The following is a 22,442-nucleotide window of genomic DNA, read 5'->3' as shown; positions in this document are numbered from 1 at the left end:
TGATCTTTTTGCCATTTGTTGATTTTAAATTTTGATAAGCTTTAATGTTTGGGATCAGGAAAGTTATCATTGAAATGAGACTTGAAAGACAGATTTGGAAAGCAAAGGAAAGGTCATTCTGAGGGAAGAACATGGTGCAATGACCCAGAAACACCATCAGAAACAATATCATATCATGGGGTATTTGGAGAGCAAGTCGGCTGGATTGGGGCCGGACTGAGTGTACCTTAACTGTGATATTGAGGACTACATTTAATTCTTTAGACATGGGCAAACACAAAAGGTATTTGCATAAGTGAATGATATGATTTGAGTTTTAAAAACTAACTCCCAAGGTAATGTAATTTCAAGGATATCGTGTGTGTGTGTGTGGAAGGAGGTGGTATTAGGAGTGTGAACAGAGACTAGTAGTGAGAGATTGAGTAGGAGGCTATTGCAAAAGTCTTATTGAAACTGCTAACCTGCAATGGGTAGAAAGTTGGAATTAGGGGTTAGGTTGTGGCTCAGTGGTAGAGCATTTGCCTAGCACGAGTGAGGCACTGGGTTCAATTATCAGCACCACATATAAATAAATTAAATAAAGATCCATGGATAACTAAAAAATATTATAAAAGATAAAGTTGGAGTTAGATAAGAGTAATAAGTTCCAGTGTTCTATCAATAGTAGAGTGATTATAGTTAACAATAATGTATATTTCAAAGTCCCTATAAGAGAGGATTTTGAATGTGTTCACCACAAAGAGATGATGAATGTTTGAAGTGATGGATATGCTAATTTCCCTGATTTGACCATTACACAATGTGTACTTCTATGAAAACAACATGTTGTATTCTAAATATATATAACTATTATGTATCCATTAAAAAATAAAACAAACCAAAGAAAAAAGACTATTGACTTGAAATAAGATAGTGGCATTTAAAATGGAGAGCTGGAAGTGAATTTGACTGGGGTAGATTTGAAAGGTTTAGGCCATGCAGAATATAATATATGAAGAAGATAGGAGAATAAAAAGCTGGGATTTTTACATGTGGCAGATTAGCTTGAAGGTGATGTTAACTGATGTAATAAATGGGAAACAGTTTGGGGATGCACAGATTTGGTGGTGAAAAAAGGAATCTGGTTTTGAACAGGTTGAGTATGAGTATGGAAATAGCCAGAAAACAGTTGAAAATTCTAGACTGACTTTTAGGGAAAAAAAAGTTCAAGGCTAGAAATAATGACTCTGTCCTCAGTACAAGGAGTGTATTTGAGTCAACTATATGGGTAGGATAGCCCAGGAAAATAGTCTTGAGATATGTAAAGGACCAAGACTGGACCTCTGAGAAATATTTATATAAAAATAGCAGGCTGATGAAGAGGTGCTCTGCAGGGCTGGGTGGGGTGCCTCACGCTTGTAATCCCAGCAGCTCAGGAGGCTGAGGCAGGACTGAGAGTTCAAACCAGCCTCAGCAAGTTAGTGAGGCCCTAAGTAACTCAGTGAGACCCTAAATAAAAAAAAATAAAAAGGGCTGGGGATGTGGCTCAGGGGTTAAGTGCCCCCCAAAAGAGGTGCTGTGTAGAGAGTTTGTTTAGAAAAAAGGAAGAGAATAAGGAAGGCGTTGTTGTTTGGAATCCAGTGCAGAAGAAAGCTTCATGGAATAGACAGATGGTTATTCATACTAAATGCTGTAGACAGGTTAACCAGGATGATAACTGATGGAAAGTGTGTGTGTGTTTGTGAGAGAGAGTGAGTTTGGTGCTCATGCATCTGATGTGTGTGTGTGTGGGGGGGGCACACACACACACACACACGCACACGCACCCATGCATGCTTAATTTGGATAACTGAAGATTCACATGCAGTTCTATTGTTTCCTTGGGATAGATTCCCAGCAGCGGAGTGACTTGGATCAAGGGGTTTGAGCACAGGCTTTTGATTCACATTTCTGGGTTTTATGTTCACTTTTTAAAAAATATGGGACAATGAATAGTCTGTAATTTTGTACATGCTTGGGTGGCCAGAGACCAGGTGAGGAAATCTGCAACAATGCAAAATGCAGAACAGGGTTTCTCTAGTTGGGGAGTCTTTTCCAAATGGACATGGTCCAGCTGTCATCACCTCTTCACTTTCAATTTCCACACTCTATATCTCTCATCCAGAATACCAGTGGAATGGGGACCATTGCTTATTAGTTCATCCTGCCTGGGGATTTGAATAACTTCATAGAAGAGAGTTTTTCTGTTACAATTTTCTTTTCTGTTACAATTGCTGGTACCTGTAGGCAAATGTGTGGTCAATATGGTGTTAACTTGAGGGTTGGTGATCAGACTCTGAAGTTTAGAGGGAGGTTCTCTAAAGTTCAGATTGCTGTTTTGAAATTTAGAAATTGCTACCACCTCGAGGATTAAAGATCCACTGATCCCTGGAATTCAATACTTTTTTGGGGGGGAGGTACCGGGGATTGAATTCAGAGGCACTTAACCTCTAAGCCACGTCCCCAGCCCTATTTTGTATTTTATTTAGAGACATGGTCTCACTGAGTTGCTTAGTACCTCGCTTTTGCTGAGGCTGGCTTTGAACTCACAAAAGCCTCTTGAGCCTCTGGGATTAAAGGCGTGCGCCACCACGCCCGGCTGAAATTCAATACTTAATATTGCAAAAACAATTCAGGTTCGACTTCCAAGTGAGTTCATTTCAAAATAATACACAGACTTTCTCCCTGGGACTTTGGTTATTTGGAGAAGTACAAAGACTCATTATAATATTTTTTATTTTATCCATGGCTTGGTGAGAGGTTCTGAATAAACATCTAGATCATCTGCTTCAGACCTTATTTCCTAGAAATATACCAAAGAAGATTTGAATTATTTTTTTGACATTTAGATAAGACATTTGACTTATCACCTTATCACTCACCCAAATTCATTTCACAAGAACCAGTTTTCAGATGCCAAAAACACGTGATCCTATTGGGCTTCCTTTTCTCCTGGAGAAACTGTGGGTTGTGTCTGAGTCACACATTTTACTGCGTCTTCCCTGGCATGAGATTCATATACACTGGCATCTTCTCAGAGTGAAGTTGACTCCCTCTCATTCCTTATTCCAGAATTTCAGTTGGCATATGGTGATTCCAAAATGGTTCAAGGCTCATTTTAAATGGCTTTGGCAATCTCCACCCAGCCAGGTTCACTCTGAGAGGTCCCCTGTCCCTTCATGAATGGCAGCAGAAACTTTTGCTCTCCGCTCTGCGTTCTAATAGCACCTCTTGCATGGACTAAGCCCAGGCAATGCTTTGAAATACGTGTCCATACCTTGTGGCTTTTCTTGCTGCAGTTTCTGTTCTTTTTTTTTATTGTAGGATCGGGAGACTCACCGCTAGAAGACGATGAAGTCGGGTATTCACACGCTAGATATAAAGGTGAATGCTTTGCTTATGTGCTAATGATGATCCGCTGATGCCAGGAGAACTTTCCATTTTGCCCTGTGGAGTAGACTGTAATAAAGTGACCAGACAATGTGTTTAAGTTCTAATTCATTGTCCAAGGGGAAAAAATTAAAAATAAGCGCACATGTGCTCCCATTAAAAAAGAAAAAAAAAATGCCAAATAAAGAGAACAAAAAAGCGCATTTGGAAATCTCCTATGTATTACCCATCAGTACCTAATGGTCATTTTATTCTCCTAAGTTTCTTTACTGTCCTCACTCTGCAAAGGCAAGCTCTAGCTGACAAAAGTGAAAATCAAGCCCTGAGTTCTGCCTGATTCATACATTACAGCCAGAATCATCCAGAGTAAACCCTCCAAGGTCAAGTCTGGACCCAGTGCTGCTAATGTACTGAGCTGAATGGGGAATGAGAAAACTTGATTTTCATAAGCTCCTTTCATCATGCTCTTTCTGAGCCCAGCATGGCTCCTAAAATGATAAGTAAAGTGTGTCACTCAAATGAGACTTAATGATAAAGGCCTCCATCTCTATACATTTCCAACAATCCACCCCCAGCAGGTATAAAAAGCCTAATCAAGACCCTTCTATGCAGGCTCAGGTAAGTATGTTCACAAATATTTCTACTGATGAAACATTGCTCTTAGACCTGGAGAGCCCTGGGGAAAATAAAGGTAAATTTAGATTCTCTCTCTTTCTCTCTCTCTCTGAAACTGGTTCCTCTTACCTCTTACAGTGGAGGGAGAATTTGAAGAAAATTGGTTAATAAAGTTATATTGTGGCATTTTTCCCAGGAAATTTGTCCCCATTTTTGCAAGAGGACCCTGCCCTTCTCTGTTGTGATATGTCTGAGACATAGGAGAGTCAGGGCAGTATGGTCAGCCTAAAGAGCATCCTTCAGGAAAACAACTTCTGTTATTTTCCACAGAAGTGAGCAATCTTTCTAAATAGTGCCTATGAGCAGGAATGCTGCCCACTGTAACCATGTTTCCTTAGACTTCTGAATGCAGAAGTTGTTCCTATTTGTAGCTCCTATCTTCATAGCTTCTGGAATTAACCAGTCAAGTACAAATATGTCAATCAGATATGTGGGGTAAGGAGATGCTCTGCTTCATACAACTTTTTAAAAATTCAGGGTTTTTAAAATAAAACTTTTTTTGAATTGCTTGTTGAAAAATCTTCCTACAATACACACAGTGAACCTTCACATATACAAAACAGGTTAACTATAACCTCAGATCATTGTTCCCAGTATCCACCCTAACTTTATAGCATTGCAAAGTGGAAGGTAGACCACATAGCTAGCATATGTCCCTGTCCTAGAGCCTGCCCTCTGTATGTTAGGAATAAATCCTTTTTGAGAAACTGTTTCCATTTTCAGTAAAATTGTTTATCTGTAGTGATCATTTCACTATGTATATGTACATCAAAAAATCATGGTGTACACTTTAAATTTATACAATAAAATCTTTACATTTTTTTTTCAGTGCTGGGAATGGAACCCTGGGTCTCATGAATGCTAAGCAAACACTCTACTACTGAGCTACACCCCCAACCCTTAAAGTCTTCTAGTTTTAAAAGTTAGAGATGGCGTGGCGGAAGGCACATGCCTAAAATTCCAGCACTTGAGAGCCTGAAGTAAGAGAATTGCAAGTTCAAGGCCAGTTTGGGCATATTAGCAAAATAAGAAAATCAAAAGGGCTGGGATGTAGCTCAGTAGTAGAGCACCCTGGGTTCAATCCCCAGAACTGTTAAAAAAAAAAAAATAGATGTGAACCTTTATTAGCTCTAGACTCTCAGGTCCCTGTACAGTGCCTGGCACAGAGTATATACTCAGTAAGTGTTTTCAAGTTAAATTAAAGTAAAAGAAGAAAGAAAGAGAAATTTAACTGCCACTTATTGGGTTCCCAGTATGTGGCAAGCATCACGTTTGATTCTTTTTTTAAAAAAAAATATTTATTTTTTAGTTTTAGGTGGACAAATATCTTTATTTTACATTTATGTGGTGCTGGGGATCAAACCAAGTGCCCTGTGCAAGAGCTCTATCACTGAGCCACAACCCCAGCCCACTTTTGATTCTTTTACTTGAAATCTCATCATATATTCATACTGATTGAGGGAAGGGGGAGGTATGTAGATATGTCAGTATTATCCCATTTACAGATGAAGAACCAAGGACATAGAGAGTGGGTGACTTGTCAGAGTCACACAGCTAGCCAACATTACACTTGGGTCTGAAAAGGTGTTTTGGTTCACAGCCAGAGTCAGCTAGTAGCTCATTAGACTGCTACATGACGTTGCCTACCTCCTGAACTCCATTTAGCTAGAGTGCTTTCTTTCCACATTGGCCCAGAGGGTTGAAAAGGCTTTCTAGAATAATCAATTTATATTCTACTTAGTAAACCCCATCTTAACTAAAGCAGCACAAGAGCTTTCTTTTTCTAAACCTCTGTGTTGAACATTTTGTTAATTCCCATTAATTCATGCTGCTTGCAGGCACTTTGAATTCAAGTCATTCACTGACATTTTAATTACTATCACTGCAGAGCTGTTGAACTGTCAAAATATCTTCCAAAGATTTGTCTTGGAAAGTAACCCAAAAGAAATTTCTTTTGCAAATAAATGAAAACAAGATTCCCTGCCCGGCCCCCACCATGTTGACAACACTACAGCTTTCTTGGCCAGCGCTGGTAGGAGAATTTGAAGACTCAGAATAGGAGGCAAAATTGGCTAATTGCATGTGAATTTGTGATGTGTGTATATGCTGCTTATATTTGCATGTATCACAGATATATGTAGTACATATACAGACTATATGCATAAAACCCTTAGAGGAAGGAAACTGTTTAAGGAAGTCTGCAGAACTGGTGTGAGCTTCCTCGAGTTTATATCCACATGAATTTAATCAGCTCTCAGGGCAAGCTGTCAGAATATCACTTTAAATCAGAAAATCCAGGGAATATTACTCAAGTCCTGAGCTTAGGACCCTCTTGAAAACTGTCTGCAAAACATTATATGATAAAAGTATTAGTCAAAGGAAATATGAAAGCACAAACGTTAAAAAGTGATGCATGCCTAAGACCTAGACAGGACCTTTTTTTTAAAATATTTATTTTTAGGTGTAGATGGACTTATTTCTTTTGTTGATTTTTTTGTAGTTGTACACAATAACTTTATTTTTCATTTATTTATTTTTATGTGGTGCTGAGGATCAAATCCCAGGCCTTGCATGTGCAAGGCGAGCACTCTACCGCTGAGCCACAACCCCAGCCCCAACAATGGCTTTATTTCTATAAGGTGTTGAAGTCCCGCCCGTGCTAGGCAAGCGATCTAACGCTAAGCATAATCCCAGCCCTAGACAAGACCTTTGTTTTTTGTGGCTGACAAGCGGTGACAAGCTCAGTAAAATCCTGGGAAGGTGAACCGCGGCCTGTCCTCCTTCCTGGCCACACGATGGCAGACTTACCCCACTCGCTGACAGCTCAGGTGCTGTGGCAGTGGGACAAGACAAGCGCTGTACGGTAGGGGCTCTTGTTCACATTCAATGTGTCTGGCAGAGTTAAGGGAGATTGTCACAGGCCCCTGTGGATTGTGGGAACTTCTGCACCAAGAAGCTAGTCTTGCCCTTGTGTTTAATGGCTTTCAAAGAGCCAAGGGACAAGTTCTGATTTATTAGTGTCATTCTAGGTGTGCTCTGGGCAACAATAAGACTGAAATCAAAACACCCTGCAACTTTGCCATCTGGAAAAGTGTCACTGTCTTACCTAAATGGGGCATAATTAGGGACATCTGAAAAGGGAAGTTGCTTCCCTATGAGGAGCAATTGTTCTGTGGCTTGAAGGCAAAATTATATGCTGTTGCAAACACCTGGAAATTGTAACTTAAATCAAATTAACAGAAAACATTGTATGTGATTTTTTTTTTATAGTGATATGTATATTACTGACACCCTCACATACACTATGGCTAGGGTTAGAGTTCACAATCATATCAATGGACCCTGAAGAGATTTATGTTTCCAGTTAAGGGAAATACTAGAAAGACAAAGCATTTATTGAACATTTACTATGTGCTAGGCACTGTGGTCAGTGATGAACAGACATTTTTTAAATTTAGTCCTTCTAACAGCCCTATTGGCTATAGGCATAGGTTAGAGAGGTAGGGTAACTTGTCCAAGATCACACAGCTAGGTTTTAAGGAACTTGGAATCACATTCAGCTCTGTCTGACCCCTAGATCATACTCTCCTTGTCCAGAGACATCCACAGTAACTGGGTGCTACTGGAGGTCCAACATTTGGAATGTAAACAGGTTGGGACTGCAGGAGTGAGAGGATGCGTTTTCTGAATATGTTACTTCCTATTTTCCCCTCCTTTGTTTCTGCTACCTGTAGACACTCCTTGGTGCTCCCCCATCAAGGTGAAGTATGGGGATGTGTACTGCAGAGCCCCTCAAGGAGGATACTACAAAACAGCCCTGGGAACCAGGTGTGACATTCGCTGTCAGAAGGGATATGAGCTACATGGCTCTTCCCAGCTCATCTGCCAGTCAAACAAGCGGTGGTCCGACAAGGTCATCTGCAAACGTGAGTAGCTCAGTCCTGTGCCTGGTCCTCAGGGACAATCAGAGTCAGAAGTTTTTTTTGTCTGAGATAAGGGCTTTTCAATGAATGTTGATGAGCAAAGCTCCCCTTGTGAGTGGCAGCCAGTGGGTTTCTAAGACATGCTGGACTTGACAGGGCTCCTTTCAGAAAGGGTGCGATCAGTTGTCTGGGGAAAGGACAGAAGAGAGTGTGGCAAATAGTTGATGTTTGTTCAGTAAATTCTGGGTCCTAAAGAGATGTTGGGATTGAGAAAAAAAATGACACACAGAGGCTAAGAAAGCTGTTTGTGGTACAGCATTGTTGAAGCACATTTTAGATGCCCTGGTTACTCAAAGCAGCCACCACTTACTGAACACGTAGTGTTTGCCTAGCATTTCACAAACATTCAAATTTTGCAATGATCCCTAGAAACAAGGGTGCCAGTCTTTGTTGGGGAAACTGATACTCAGGGCTGCAGCCAGTTGATCCAGGTCATGCAGATTATGCAACTGGGTGACTGCAGTGGACACTTACCAATGTTTCACCCAAATCTCCCCAGTGCGTTTTTACCAGGCTGGTTCACCTGTTCCCCAACTTCTGAGCACCTTGCCCTTAAAGATTTGCTCAGAGCCAAGAGCAGTGGTGCACGCCTATAATCCCAGCAGCTTGGGAGGCTGAGGCAGCAGGATCATGAGTTCAAAGCCAGGCTTAGCAAAAACGAGGTGCTAAGCAACTCAATGAGACCCTATCTAAATAAAATACATAATAGGGCTGGGGATGTGGCTCAGTGGTCGAGTGCCCCTGAGTTCGATCTCTGGAACTCCCTGCAAAAAAAAACAAAGATTTGCTCGGTCCACCTTGTTGCTCTTTCAGAGGACTCCTCTCTGTTTTTTCTTACAAGGGAAAGCATCCCCCACAGGCAGCCCAGAGCTGCGCAATGTCTGAGTGGTAAAGGATTAACAAAGGCCAGCCTCCTTGCCTGGAGTCAGACAGGCTCAGAGCTGTCAATCACCCTGCAGGCCGATATTGACTATGCTGGGGATCACCCCCTGCTTGGCTTCCTCCCCTTCCCTGTCCTGCTTTCCCCTTCTCTTCACCGGTCTCCCCTGGGAGCACTTTCTTACTAAGCCACTCACAGTCAAATCCTCATCTGAGACTTTTCTGGGAAATAGCCTCTGACAGTGGCTTGGCTGAGATGCCAACCTAAGCCAGTCTGGCCTGAAACTTTGTATCTCTTCTGTGTGACATATAGCCAGCCATTGCTTCTCTACTTCCATCTGTTCCATTTCAATGAACTTTTCACTGTATGCTTATAAAAGTTTCTGGATTCTGAAACACCATGGACAAAAATGAAAAAATACTGAAGATCTGATTTTCCTTTTCAGAAAAGCGATGCCCTACCCTTGCTATGCCAGCAAATGGAGGGTTTAAGTGTGTTGATGGTGCCTACTTTAACTCCCGGTGTGAGTACTATTGTTCACCAGGATACACATTGAAAGGGGAACGGACAGTCACATGTATGGACAACAAGGCCTGGAGCGGCCGGCCAGCCTCCTGTGTGGGTAAGAAAATTCCATAGTCCCCAAGGAAACACATGCTTGGGGAGGAGCAGCGGGTGTTCAGATAGTGGATTTTAAAGGCAGCATCAATATTGCATGAGTGAAGTGTAAGCACCAACTTTGCTTAGTAGCTTTCTTTATCCCTGGCTTGCTGGCCTTAGACTTAACCCTGGTCTCTGTCTTAAGACTGACTTCAAGACTGATGGCTTCCATGTGACTTTTGTCTCTTTTCTGGCTGGCTATTCAGGCAGCTACTGGCGAGCAGAGGTGTGGTACACTCCTACCAAGATAGTCCAGGGTCCTATAGCATTGAGCAGAGTTTCCAGGGACAGTCATAAACATTTGCAGAGATAGTCCTGCAGAGAGCATGTCCTGAAATGCAAATTCTCACACCCCCTTTATCTGCTGAATTGAAAAATCTGGGGCACTGAAGTTTTTTGAAGTTCCTTCAAGCGGATGAGAACCACTGTTCCAGGGGATCATTTACAGAGATGAAATGATTAGCTTATGAAAGTTTCAACCTAATCAGTGGATTAATCCACTGATGTGGATTAATCCACTGATATGGATTAACTGGACAGTAACTGTAGGCAGGTAAGGTGTGGCTGGAGGAAGTAGGTCACTGGGGGTGTGCCTTTTGGGGTTATGTTTTGTTCTTGGTGAGTGAAGCTTTCTTTCTGCTTATTGGTTGCCATGTCCTAAGCTACATTCCTCCACCAGACTTTCTGCCATGATGTTCTGCCTCATCTCAGGCATAGAGCTATGGAGTCCACTGACCATGGACTGAACATCTGAAACCATGAGCCAAAATAAACTTTTCCTCCTCTGCGTTTTTCTTGCTGAGTCTTTTGGTCACAGCTTCGAAAAAGCTAACTAAAACATAAACCCTGAGAGCTGCCAGGAACTCCCTTAGAGAGCATTCTCATTCCATTCCCCATTTTATAGATGAGGCCTGAGAGATGGATTGACTTGCTTGAGGTCACACAGATCCCAGCCTGGGACTACATCTCCAGGCTCTCAGGCCTAAAGTCCCTGAATCCAGAGATAGCTCAGGTCCTAAGACCAGATAGCTCTGACCTAAAGGATCAGAGTGAGGGAGGAGGGGTGGGCAAATCAGCTGGCCTTAGAAGCCTGGATTCTGGGTACTTTGTGTTTGCTTGTTGTCCAAAGAACAGTTTAGTTCAGTCTGCTAATGTGCTTTACCCCCAAAGACTCCTTCCTGACTACTCAGTGTCTGGGGCAGTTACTTCAACAGTAAGACCAAAATCTGATGTTATCCTCTAGGGGCCAGCATGAGACAACTTCCCTGGCCTGGCTTGGGTTGGCATCAGCCATTCTCACTCTGAAATTATGTGCAACCAAACTCTTCCATATCCAAGTCACAGCCTAGATTGTGTCTTGAATTCATTTGACAAAAGCAAAGAGTCCAAATAAAATATCTAATAAAAGTAGAAGGGAGATTGTTGAGAGCCACAGCTGGAAGTTTGCTGGGGCCCCTTCTGGCTGTGGCCCCCAGCAAACTTCCAGCTGCCAGCAAACTTCCAGCTGCCAGCTGATGATTGGCTCACAGCGGCCCCAGCAACTTCTAGCTGTGGCTCTCAACAGGAGATCTTAGGGTAAAGGAAGAGGATTAGGGCAAGTGAGGTATTTGGAAATGGAATTGATCAAATTATGTTATATGCATGTACAGATATGCCACAATGGAACCTACAATTCCGTGTAATTTATATATATAATTCAGGTAACTGACTCAGATTTATTCTAGGCTTCTCTTCTGGCATTTAAGTGGGCACTTGTATTGGTCAGTAATCAGGGCAACAGAAACCACTTTAGATATTTCAAACAGAGGAATTTTATATAGGGACTGGAGCAAAATTGCACAAATCCTGTTATCAGCAATTAGTTAGATAAGGAAGCCACTACTGACCACAGCTGTAGGAGCAGAAGTAGGATCATAGTGTCACCCAAAAGTCCATAAGCCTACCTTGATGCTGACATTTCTGTAACTGACATCATTACTGACGAAAAGGAAGTCAGGAGCCCAGGAAACACTCATTGAATCTACTACTACCAGAAACACTGTGGCTCCTACCTCTTTCCCGCTTCTAATCCATGAGAGTGTCTCCTACTGGCAAGCCTACGTGGCACCCAGCTGGCAAAGAACTCTGCAGGAGCCGGGTATGGTGGCACATGCCTGTAATCCAAGTGGCTCAAGAGGCTGAGGCAGGAGAATCATGAGTTCAAAGTCAGCCTCAGCAATTTAGAGAGGACCTAGCAATTCCAGGAGACCCTGTCTCTAAATAAAATACAAAAAACGGGCTGGGGATGTGGCTCAGTGGTTAAGCACCCCTGGGTTCAATTCCCAGTATCAAAAAAAGAAAAAGAAAAAGAACGAAAGAAAGAAATCTGCAGCAATATCATTGTGATACTCTCCGCGCGCTGTCAGTACAGAGACATTAAAGCAAAACTAAGTACCAACAGAATGTTTGGCCTGGTCACCCTCCTCTGAGGATTTCAACTTTTCTTCTTGAGTCTCATCATGCTCAGTGAAAATAAAACTGCAGAGCAGTCCTGCTCAAGGGGTACAGGTGGAGTGTGCTGCAGGGGTGCGCTTTGGACGTGCGCTTCTTAGGAGACATAGCCTAAGGCTAGATGTTCAGATCATAAGGACACCTGACAGATGTTGCTTTTAGTATCTCCCTGAGCTTTGTACGTGCAAGTTAATTCTTGAAAACAAACCAAAGGGGGAAACATGAATCTCTGTTCCCTCCTTTTGAAAGGGGCAAATGTCATGGTGGGAGGAGAGGAGAAACTCAAAAATCTTTGGGTTAAGCAAGCTTTGGCAGAGCCTGCTAGGGACCATACTGTTCAGATTTCCAGATTGTGTGCAACAATGGAAAGAAAATGCTGGTTGTTCTCAAAAAGCAGCAAGCATGTCTAAAGCTGGACCAGATGGTCCTGGAACTTTCCCAGAGGGAGAAAGAAGAAACTAAGAAATGAACCCCAATTTCAGGAGATTTATTGTACAATTTGCCAGTATAAGGTTCAGGCATATTTGGGGAAAGAGCATTGCGCATGCAATTAGATGGCCAAAGCGGGCACAGGGAGCCACGGGAAAGCTTGGAGCTCCCAGGAAAAAGAAAAATAGGGAAAGCAAGCCGGCAGTGCTTTCTTTGATTTGAGTACCAGACATGTTGGAGCTTGTCCCCAGCGAATTTTACCCCAAAGGTATCATTTACTTCTCTGGCTTTAAAAGTATTAAATTAGCTTAATAAGTTTGTTTGTGTGTTGGCAGGGATAAGGGTTCCTTGAGCATAACTTAGAGCCTCAGCCTGTTTTAGCAGCTGACCCATGGGGGCTGAGTAGTTCCCAGGTTTCCACACAACCTTGAACCAGAATATCTTGGCCAGAACTGTGCTGAGTGCTGAGAAAGTTGCTCCAATTCTCTTCCAGAACAGTCTGGAAGAGGGAAGTCTGGGCTTTCTTTGACTCTGAGGTGGTCAGTCCTGTGGTCTGGCTAATTTGAAAGTGCCACAAGTTAAAATTAATTCTCTTATTCAGACTTATTCAGACTCTACTCTGGCAGTGGACTCAAATTCATGGTTATTACAGAAGTAGATATAGATAATTCAATGTAGGAGAAAAAATATATTGTAAATTGCAGGATCTCCACAACCTCCACTGATATATTTTTAAAAATCCTTTAGAATGTAACCACTATTGTTTTGGGGGGTATTTTTTTTCTGTCTCTTTCTATTTTCAGTTAGTTTTGGTTACATTGAACAATGGATCGTTGGAATTACATCAAGTTCTCATTTAGAGACCAGATTTTCAGTAGACACATGATCTCTCTTTTAGACTAACACATCTTCCAAGGCCAAAACAGGAGAAAAAAAATTGATAGATTTAAAATCATGGACAAAGAAAACCCAGCAAATGTCTTTCAACATGTAGAAGGCACCCATTTAATTGTTTTACTAAAGGACGGGGTAAAAGTCAACATGGCTTTTGGAATTGCTCACTTATTGTTTTATGTTTCTTATAGAGTAGAACATATAGATATTCATTAACACAAAGGAAATTCTGGGGAAAAAAAAACTCTAACACTTAAGATATGCAAATTGATAGCACATTTTTCTCGCTTCCCAACTGTCTGACAGTTTGATTTACCCAATGACCCATAGGAACATTTTCAGGGCTGAGATAAAAACAGTTGATAAAAACATCAGTGGACTAAGAACAAATGTGTCAGTACATTGTTGCGGGGCCCTTCAATGATGCTAATTTTTTCATGGATTGACAAATACATATTCTTTCCGAATTTTCAGGAATCCAATTTCAGTTTTAAAACCATTTGATCAATTGAGGTATTGATCTAGTTTTTACTTCTATGGCTTGCCAGTGCAAACTGAATAGGTACACTTTGAGGGGCCCAGTCTAATTTTACGGTATGACCAATGAAATTTTAGCTGGGCATCTCAGGTAAAGATGGTGACTATTAATTGCAGACTTCATTGCTCCCCTTCATTGTTTCTGGAATGTTCTCTGAAGTCTTAGAATGCCAAAGAAATGGAACACTTCCCAGAGCCATCTACAGGGACTGTTCTCTGGTTAGGGGAAACAAACAATTGAGAGAATCATCAAAGGGAAGGTTCTGCTGTGCCTTGTGCAGTCACTGACTTCCTAAGCCTCCACAAAATGAACTCTTCTTTCTTCCATCACCAACCACAAACTGATATTTGTATCAGTGATCTATTCCTCTACAATAGACCACCCAAAACTTAGTGATTTCAAACAACTATGTTATTGCTTAACATAGTTGAGCAATGGTTGGAAATTTGGGCAGGATTTCATTGGGATAGCTCATGTCTACTGTTCACGGTAATAGTTGAGATGACTAGGGATAGAAGATCCAAAATGGCTTCCCTCACATTTCTTGCATCCCAGCTGGGGGAAGCTATACAGGCTGGGGTCTGACTGAATTAGCCCCCCTCCCCCCCCTCACACACACACACACACGCATACACACACCTTCTCTACATGGTCTTTCTAGTCCATCACTTTAGATGGCGTCCAAGCCAGTGAAAGCAGAAGGTGCCAGACTTATGAAGAGCTTAGGTCTGTAATTGGCATAGGGTTACTTTCTTTGCGTTTTATTTTTAGTTGGTGAACAAGTGATTGTCCTTTTGAAACTCTTCCTTATTTCTGCCACCTACAAGGTTGGACATGTTAAGGATTTCCAAGTAAATAGTTAAGCTGCAGTAGTTGAAACACTGTAATATATTACTTCTCCTCTTTTATATTTTTTAGTTGTGCATTTTTCAGGCAAAGATGGTGACTTTTAATTGTGGATTTAATTGCTCCACTTCTTGGCTTTTTTCATTCTTTCTGGAGAGTTCTCTGAAAACTTATGGCACCAAAGAAACTGGAACACAAAGAAGGGAGATGGTTTGTCAGATGTCTCCAATGAATGAGACAGAGAGCAGAGGACAGGATTTTTACTAAGGCTTCAGGGTTTCCACACAATAACTGGCTCTTCAGGCATCCTGACTCAACAAGGAATAGTAATTATGTTTCTATAGTAACTTTGTTCATTTCATTCATGGAAATTTATCATAACTTATAAGAAGCTATGGTGACCCAGGGCTGGGGAATAACAGGCTTAGGTCTTTAGAGCATCGGCTGATGGGCAGGCCAGCTGGTCTTATCAGCTGAGAGGGATGGCAGCTGTTTGAGGATGAATTAGAATTGAGTCCTGCTGTTGCTCTTCAAGGTTTTATAAGGAGATGGTGGCAGGCAATCCCAAAAGAATATGTATGCAAAGGTTGGAAGAAAACACCAGGCCAACAGCCAACAAACTCACAGAAGTGTTTGGCTTATTAAAATAAATTTAAAATATGTAATGGTGCCTTAAGATCCCGGACCACAAAGAAATCCTCCAAGAGAAGAAATGCTTCCCAGGCTATAAATGGGAATGTTATTAGCACTGCTTAGTCTAATGGGTGGTTGTTGGAATTCAATTCAATGAAATAATGCAGGGGGAGTGCTTAGCATGCGGTGGGCATATAGGAAGGGTTCAGGAAATCTTAGCTATTATTTGTAGTGACTTATTTATTCTTTTTCTGGTTTGGAAGAGTGCTACTTCTGAAAAACTAGGCCAGTTTCCATTGGTCATTGTTAACGGGACATAAGCTGGCTGTGGGAGGCTCTGACACTCTACTTAGATGACCTACTTTGGAGTGCGTTTGCTCACACTGTCACTACATAGAGTTGTTATAGGACAAAACCCCAGTGTATCGTCCAAAGGTTTAGTTTACCTGGCACAGACTAAGAGTCTGTCTTCCTTCTGACAATTATCTCTCCAAGAAAATATGGTAACATTATATGATTCTATATGGAAATCTATATCCTCTCCTTGCTCCTCTTGTTTTGCTTTACATTTTTTCATAAATAGATTTCCTATACAGCAAGTGCTGGCTCTCTCTGACCAGCAGGTGGCAGACATTGTATACTTGTCTTTCTGATCACCCACAGCTGTGAAATATTCATATGTCTTCTATCACCTATCATGGTTAAAAAAAAAAAAAAAAGGATTTTTTTAAGCTTAGAAAATGGACTCCTCAAATGCATTTAAATCATCTTTCATAGAAGATTTATATACTTTATAAGTGCTAAGAGGCATTTTTTTTACATTTTAATATCCCTGAAATTGGAATGCATGGCACAATAAGTAGTGACTTAGATTCAATAAAATATGGTAGTTGTTCAATTTAGGATTAGTATATTAAAGCTGTAAATGCATGCTCCATTGAAGCATGACATAGAATGAAAATGAATCCAGATAGCTAAAGGTAAAATTGTTTAACAAACTATTCATAGTTTCTTACCCCCAAATAAAATGAGCAGTTATAAGACACAGAGGAAATATAGGACAAATTTTACTTGATGCATGTAATTTTCAAAGACCTTTGCAATTCAGGATCAAAAGGACATTTAATTTTCTTTCAGATTGTAATAGTATTTAGATAATTATTGATTGATATGTAAAGCAATACAAAGCTGAATGTCCTGTGCTCTCTTTAAATACATTCTCTACCTGCTCAGAATCATCAAGTAGAACTTGCAAAAGTTCAAACTGCCTCTTGTGATTTCACTTCAGCTATCAGATGAAATATAACCCAGTGCAGAATTGGCATCTCCTTTATTTCTTGACTTCATTATCAAACCATCTGGAAAGTAAGGGGACAGAACTTCTATAGCCAGGTAGAGAGACTGGTTTGGGGAAATTTGGGGGGCCTTTAGAAGCTATAGCAAAGGTAAAACTGCTGTCCCAGAACACAAAACCACAGGTATGATGTAGTGGAAGTTGGAGGGAAGAGTGGGCCCAGACAGACCATTGCCCGTTTTAAGATACTGAATGCTGCTGGGCTCAGTGGCACACACCTGTAAATCCCAGCAGCTCAGGAGGCTGAGACGGGAGGATGACAAGTTCAAAGCTAGCCTCAGTAACTTAACAAGGCCCTGAGCAACTCAGCGAGACCCTGTTTCTATATAAAATACAAAAAAAAAAAAAAAAAAAAAAAAAAAAAAAANCCTAAGCAATTTAGCAAAGTTCTATCTCTAAATGAAATAGAAAAAAAGAGCTGGGGATGTGGCTCAGTGGTTAAGTGCCTCTAGGTTTGATCCCTGGTACAAAAACAAAAAAAAGAAAAAAGAAAAGAAAAGAAAAAGATACGAATGCTATGTTGGGACTAGACATATCAGCAAGAGAGGGAGCTTGCTCTAGTGATAAGTGCATCTTGCAATGTCATTCACACTGCCATTACTTATATGCATGGTCTTAAATAAATCACCCAAGCTCTCTGAGCCTCAGTTTGCACATCTAAAAAATGAAAGACTTGGGTGGCTCCTTTGCACCTCCATAGTATTCACTTTTACCCTGGCTGGGTTAGTGCCATTTTCCACCTTGTGTTATATTTCATGCATGGTGACATAATCCCCCTAGAACACTTTAAACTGACAAGTCAGGAGCACTAATTCTCTCACACCTCCTCCACAGTTGGAACGAAGCCTTGGGTAAGTTAGGCACTCATGAAAGATCTGTTGCCTTGAATTGAATCAGATTAGATGATAGGTAGGGTACCTTTGCTAGTATTTTCTATCATTGCCTTTAAAGGAGGAGGGGCTCACTAAAGCCAAATGACTTTTAGCTTTAACTGGATAACTGCGATGTTGCCAAGTCAGTTGGCAGAGTTTAGAAGCGTGGAGAGGAGCTGGAGCTAATGCATTGCCTCATGGGACACTTAGCAAGGCCAGATGATTGCAGGTTTAGTTCTGTGCGTTTGATTACCCACACTATCTCCAAAACTCAGCAGGAGAGAAAGAGTAATGAAAAGAGGGAAGAGAAATACAGGGAGTGAAGAAACTCTTCAAAAATATGTGTAGAAGTCTTGGTACCTCAAGTGAGCCCCAATTTGACAAGATATTTCTTGATGACGGTGAGAATATTTGGGTTATATTTTCAGATATAGAACCTCCTAGAATCAAGTGCCCAAGTGTGAAGGAACGCATTGCTGAACCCAACAAGCTAACGGTACGCGTGTCCTGGGAGACACCAGAAGGAAGAGATACAGCAGATGGCATTCTTACTGAGTAAGTGAAACTTGGAATCTGAAATGAGGTTGTCTTTCTTGCTCTTTTCTTGTTGAGGTACTAAAGATGGAACCCAGGGCCTCACACATGCTCTGTGAATGCTCTACCACTGAGCTATGTCCCCAGCCCAGGTTCCCTCTTTTATGTGAGACATTTACAACTCAGAGTGGGAGACTGTGTCTATAATGGGCTACTTGTGCTTTCAGGTGTGGCCTGCCCCTGGGGCCACCATCTAACATACTATATGTTTTAGTACTATGTTTGTTTATTGTCTATCTCCAGTACAGTATGTTCACAGCCATATCCCAATGGCCAGAATTGTGTCTGGCACACACAGTAAGTACTCAGTAGCTATTTGTAAGAAGGGGTGGAGGAAAGAAAGGAAGAGGAAGAACAGAAGGAGAAAGAGGAAGCCAACTGGTTAATTCTAGGATAGAATCCGCTTCATTGCCTGCCCAGAAGGCTTCCATTCATGTGTGCAGGCCTTACCAGGCCTCCAACTACACTAGGAAGTCCCCTGAGTCTCCCAGGACCAGCTAGGTGCTATCCTCTTGTGTTCTGTGGGTATAGTTTAGCACAAAACTCTTCCACCCCTTGGTTTGGAGGCTGCATCCACTTCTTTCCAAACATTTGATTTTTAATTTATTTTTTTAAACTTTTGACCACATCCACACACTTACAGAAGTTTATAAATAAAGCAAAAGTGTCCTCTGCCTTCTTGCCACCTTGACCCTATTCTGCTGGACCTGTTCATTCATTGCATTAGTAGTTTGATGTTCCTCTGAGATGCTTTTAAAAGTGGGTGGTTCTCTTTGGTGAAGTTCAGCACGTGTTGTTCTAATCTGTTATTTGGGTCTGTACCCAGGCAGCATGTTCCCTGGAGGCCACTACTTTACTTCAGCATGCTCACATCTGTGCCTTAATGTACTTGACTCGATTAGGCCACTCCAGAGAATTTTCATCTGTGGATAAAAGGTTGCCTCCAACGTATCCCCTGGTGAACCATGAAGCGGGAAACACTTTCTAGAATCCTATCAATCTAGGCTGTGCAAGATAGAACATTTTTACACAATTATTAGCAATAACAGAACATTTCCCAGTAAGAAGAGGTTGAGTCTCTCACCCCTAAAGGATATTTTATTTATATATCCAGATAATCTCCCTCCAGTGCCTCATCTAGTTTAAATAGTACTAGTTGTGTTTCCCATTGTAACTTCTCAAAGATAAAGTCTGACTCTTTGTTGGGCATGGTGTCATTGCTTGTAATCCCATCTATTTAGGAGGCTCAGGCAGGAGGATCTAGAGTTGGAGGCCAGCCTGGTGACTTCGAGAGAACTTGCCTCAAAATAAATTTATTTGCTGTCACATACACATGTACATAAAGCCCTTAGGAGAAACTTTAGGGGATTGGGATTGAAATGTAAGGAGAGAGAGAGAGAGAGAGAGAGAGAGAGAGAGAGAGAGAGAGAGAGAAAATAGAAAAAAAGTCACAGTTGACATAATTGGGGATTGGCTTTTATTTATCTTTGACTCTTCAGGATCTAGAACAATGCCTGGTCCAGCCCCTAGCATCTAGTAGTTTCTTAGATTTCTGCAACTATAATTGCTATTGAAATCCTTTATAATAAACATACAATATTAAATCACCAGATGTACCCCCTGCTTTGTCTAAAAGCTTTGCCTTGGGATTTTTATGGGTAACCTGTGTATTATGGTTATAAATGTGACATTTATTTATTTATTTTTGGTACTGGGGGCACTTTACCACTGAGCTACATTCCCAGCCCTTTTTATTTTGAGACAGGGTCTTGATAAGTTGCTGAGGCTGGCTTTGAACTCATGATCTTCCTGTCTCAGCCTCAAAAGCCTCTGGGCATGTGCCATCTACCTGGTGAAATGTGACTTTTTGTGTGTGTGTGTGGGGGGGGGGGGGGTCATAGTTTTTGATACCCAAACCTTTAGGTCCTTTTGCAAAAGTGTCTTCCCAGAGTTGGAATATTGAAGGGTTCTTGAATTTCTTCAAGAGCTGCAGATGATCCTTCTCCCATGCAAAGTCTAAAACTTCACAGAAGAAAATAACATTTAATATTTTAATGGTATCCGGAACTAAGTGTACCAGGTTTCGGTTTATGCCAATTCCAGATGAACGGAGCACAAGTTAATAGGAAATCATCCTGTCCCCTCATTATTCTCCTAAATATTTGGGGTAGATGGCCAAGACTGCTGGGATTTGGAGGAATCAGGAAACCCTCCTGACTCCCTTTCCTCTTTCTTTAAAACATAATAGAAANGGGCCTTGTGCATGCAAGGCAAGCACTCTACCAACTAAGCTATAGCCCCAGCCAGAAATGTGACATTTTAAAAGAGCATCTTAGTAGCCCCTGCCCCTCTGTCCAGCACAGCTGTCTGCTTCCAGAGTTCTCCAGCCCCAGGCTCACACAGGCTTGGAGCAGGATGCTGTGGGGAAGGCACTCCAGCAGGATGAACAGTGAGAGAAGGCTGTCCTGTCCCCGTTTCAGCTCTTGCTTGGCTCCTTGCTTCCCTGACATTTCTCCCGTGACTCACTCCTCCCATGTCCTTTCCAAGCCACCATTACATAGTTTGCTTCTAAGAGGAAAGGTTGTAGTGTCAAGTTCTGAGACAAGTGTTTCCTTTGAGTTTCTCTTTTGACCCCTGTTATTTGCATGTCACAGATGAAATGGAGTCTCAGAGAGGTTAGCAGCTCCTTGTATTCAGAAGATCACTCCCTTCAGATTTATGTGAATTTTTAACCTGCTTCCTAAGGATCTTAAAGCATCTAAAGCCCAAACTGACATATCTCTAAATGGTGGTATTTGTGACACTTTGCCAGGAGGTCTCGCTTCATACCTTGTGAACAGCTACTTCACCCACCTATGTGTAAGGCTTTCCTCAATGGTGACAGTGATAATTGCACATATCTATTATTAGCAAATATCATCATTTTTCCCAAGAACTACAGAGAGCAGGGAATTATCTGTATATTGCAAAATAAACAAAAGCTGGCATTTGATTATGTTGTGGTTATTGGTGCTCTCATCAGATAGCTAAGAACAAATATGCTGGAGTCACCCTAGCTGTGTGATCTTGGGCACAACTTCAGTCCTCAACTTCCTCATCTGTAAAATGTAGAGTATTACCTACCTGATAGGGTTTTGTAAGATTAAAGAAACTAATATGTAAAAAGTCTAGAACTGTGCCTGGTGTGTGTAAGATTTATGTAAGTAAATACAGAGAGAAATTATTGTTATTACCATTCTTCTTATTATTATTATTATATTACAATAACAAAGGACTCACAGAGAATTTGCCTTTTTGTTCAGGAAAGTTCTCTACTGATCCAGAGTCTGAGGCAGGAGGATCATGAGTTCAAAGCCAGTCTCAGCGATTTAGCAAGGCCCTAAGTAACTCAGTGAGACCCTGTCTCTAAGTAAAATAGAAAAAAGGCTCAGTGGTTAAGCACCCCTGAGTTCAATCCTTGGTACAAAAAAAAAGTAAATAAATTTCTTGTGCTCCCTGCATGGCCAAATGGCCAAATTGTCAATGACTCCTTGGACTATGCTTTTAAATGATTTTCCTCACAAAATATTCCCTAGGCCTCCCAATAGGGAGGCCATTCAGGTCCACTCCAGAACAAGGGTAAGACTGGAGAGTCTCCACCCTCTGTTCTATCCTTCAGCATGAAAATATAATCTAAACTTTCCAGTCTTTGGGGCCTTGTTTTCAGATCTCAAACTGCTCTTCCAAAATAGAACACAGCTCAGAAGATCCTATTCTTCAAGAAACTTTTGTTCTGATCAAAGTGGTTCAGTGATGGCCCTTCAGTCTCCCTAAATCCTGGGCAGAGTAGGAGCTCAACAACTGCTTTTTAGGTCTATAAGAATCACCTTTGGGGGCTAGGGTTGTGGCTCAGCGGTAGAGCGCTCGCCTAGCATGTGGGAGGCCCTGGGTTCCATCCCGAGCACCACATAAAAAAAATAAATTAAGAGATCCAACATGGCGGCGAGAGAGGAAGCAGCGCTTTCAGTACCTCCTCAACAACGGGGTCAGAGAGACGCATGGATACGCTTAGATTCGACCTGCTGAGAAACTCCTAGCAAAATTCCACTAAAGAGAGACCGGCCGGGAATCGGTAGGATTTTTGGAGGTGACAGTTTGCGCTAGACGAGTGAATCTCCGCCACGCAGCGCAGAGGTCCAGACCCGTC

General features: G+C 41.6%; 1 protein-coding gene across 1 annotated transcript in view; it reads left to right on the top strand.

Annotated features, from left to right (window-relative positions):
* Nucleotides 1-3,182: 3,182 nt before the first annotated feature.
* Nucleotides 3,183-22,442, top strand: part of Srpx (sushi repeat containing protein X-linked) — a 38,198-nt gene continuing 18,938 nt past the window's right edge. The window contains exons 1-4 of the mRNA XM_015488106.2: nucleotides 3,183-3,402; nucleotides 7,818-8,009; nucleotides 9,392-9,568; nucleotides 18,091-18,217. Of these exons, the coding sequence (XP_015343592.1) occupies nucleotides 3,198-3,402; nucleotides 7,818-8,009; nucleotides 9,392-9,568; nucleotides 18,091-18,217 (701 nt within the window). The 5' untranslated portion in view covers nucleotides 3,183-3,197. The remainder of the gene's footprint in view (nucleotides 3,403-7,817; nucleotides 8,010-9,391; nucleotides 9,569-18,090; nucleotides 18,218-22,442) is intronic.

Source organism: Marmota marmota, unplaced genomic scaffold (genome assembly GCF_001458135.2).
Source record: "Marmota marmota marmota unplaced genomic scaffold, marMar, whole genome shotgun sequence".
In the NCBI taxonomy this organism is placed as follows: Eukaryota; Metazoa; Chordata; class Mammalia; order Rodentia; family Sciuridae; genus Marmota; species Marmota marmota.
The sequence above is the reverse complement of the archived record's forward strand: the minus strand, read 5'-3'. Positions and strand labels throughout refer to the sequence as shown.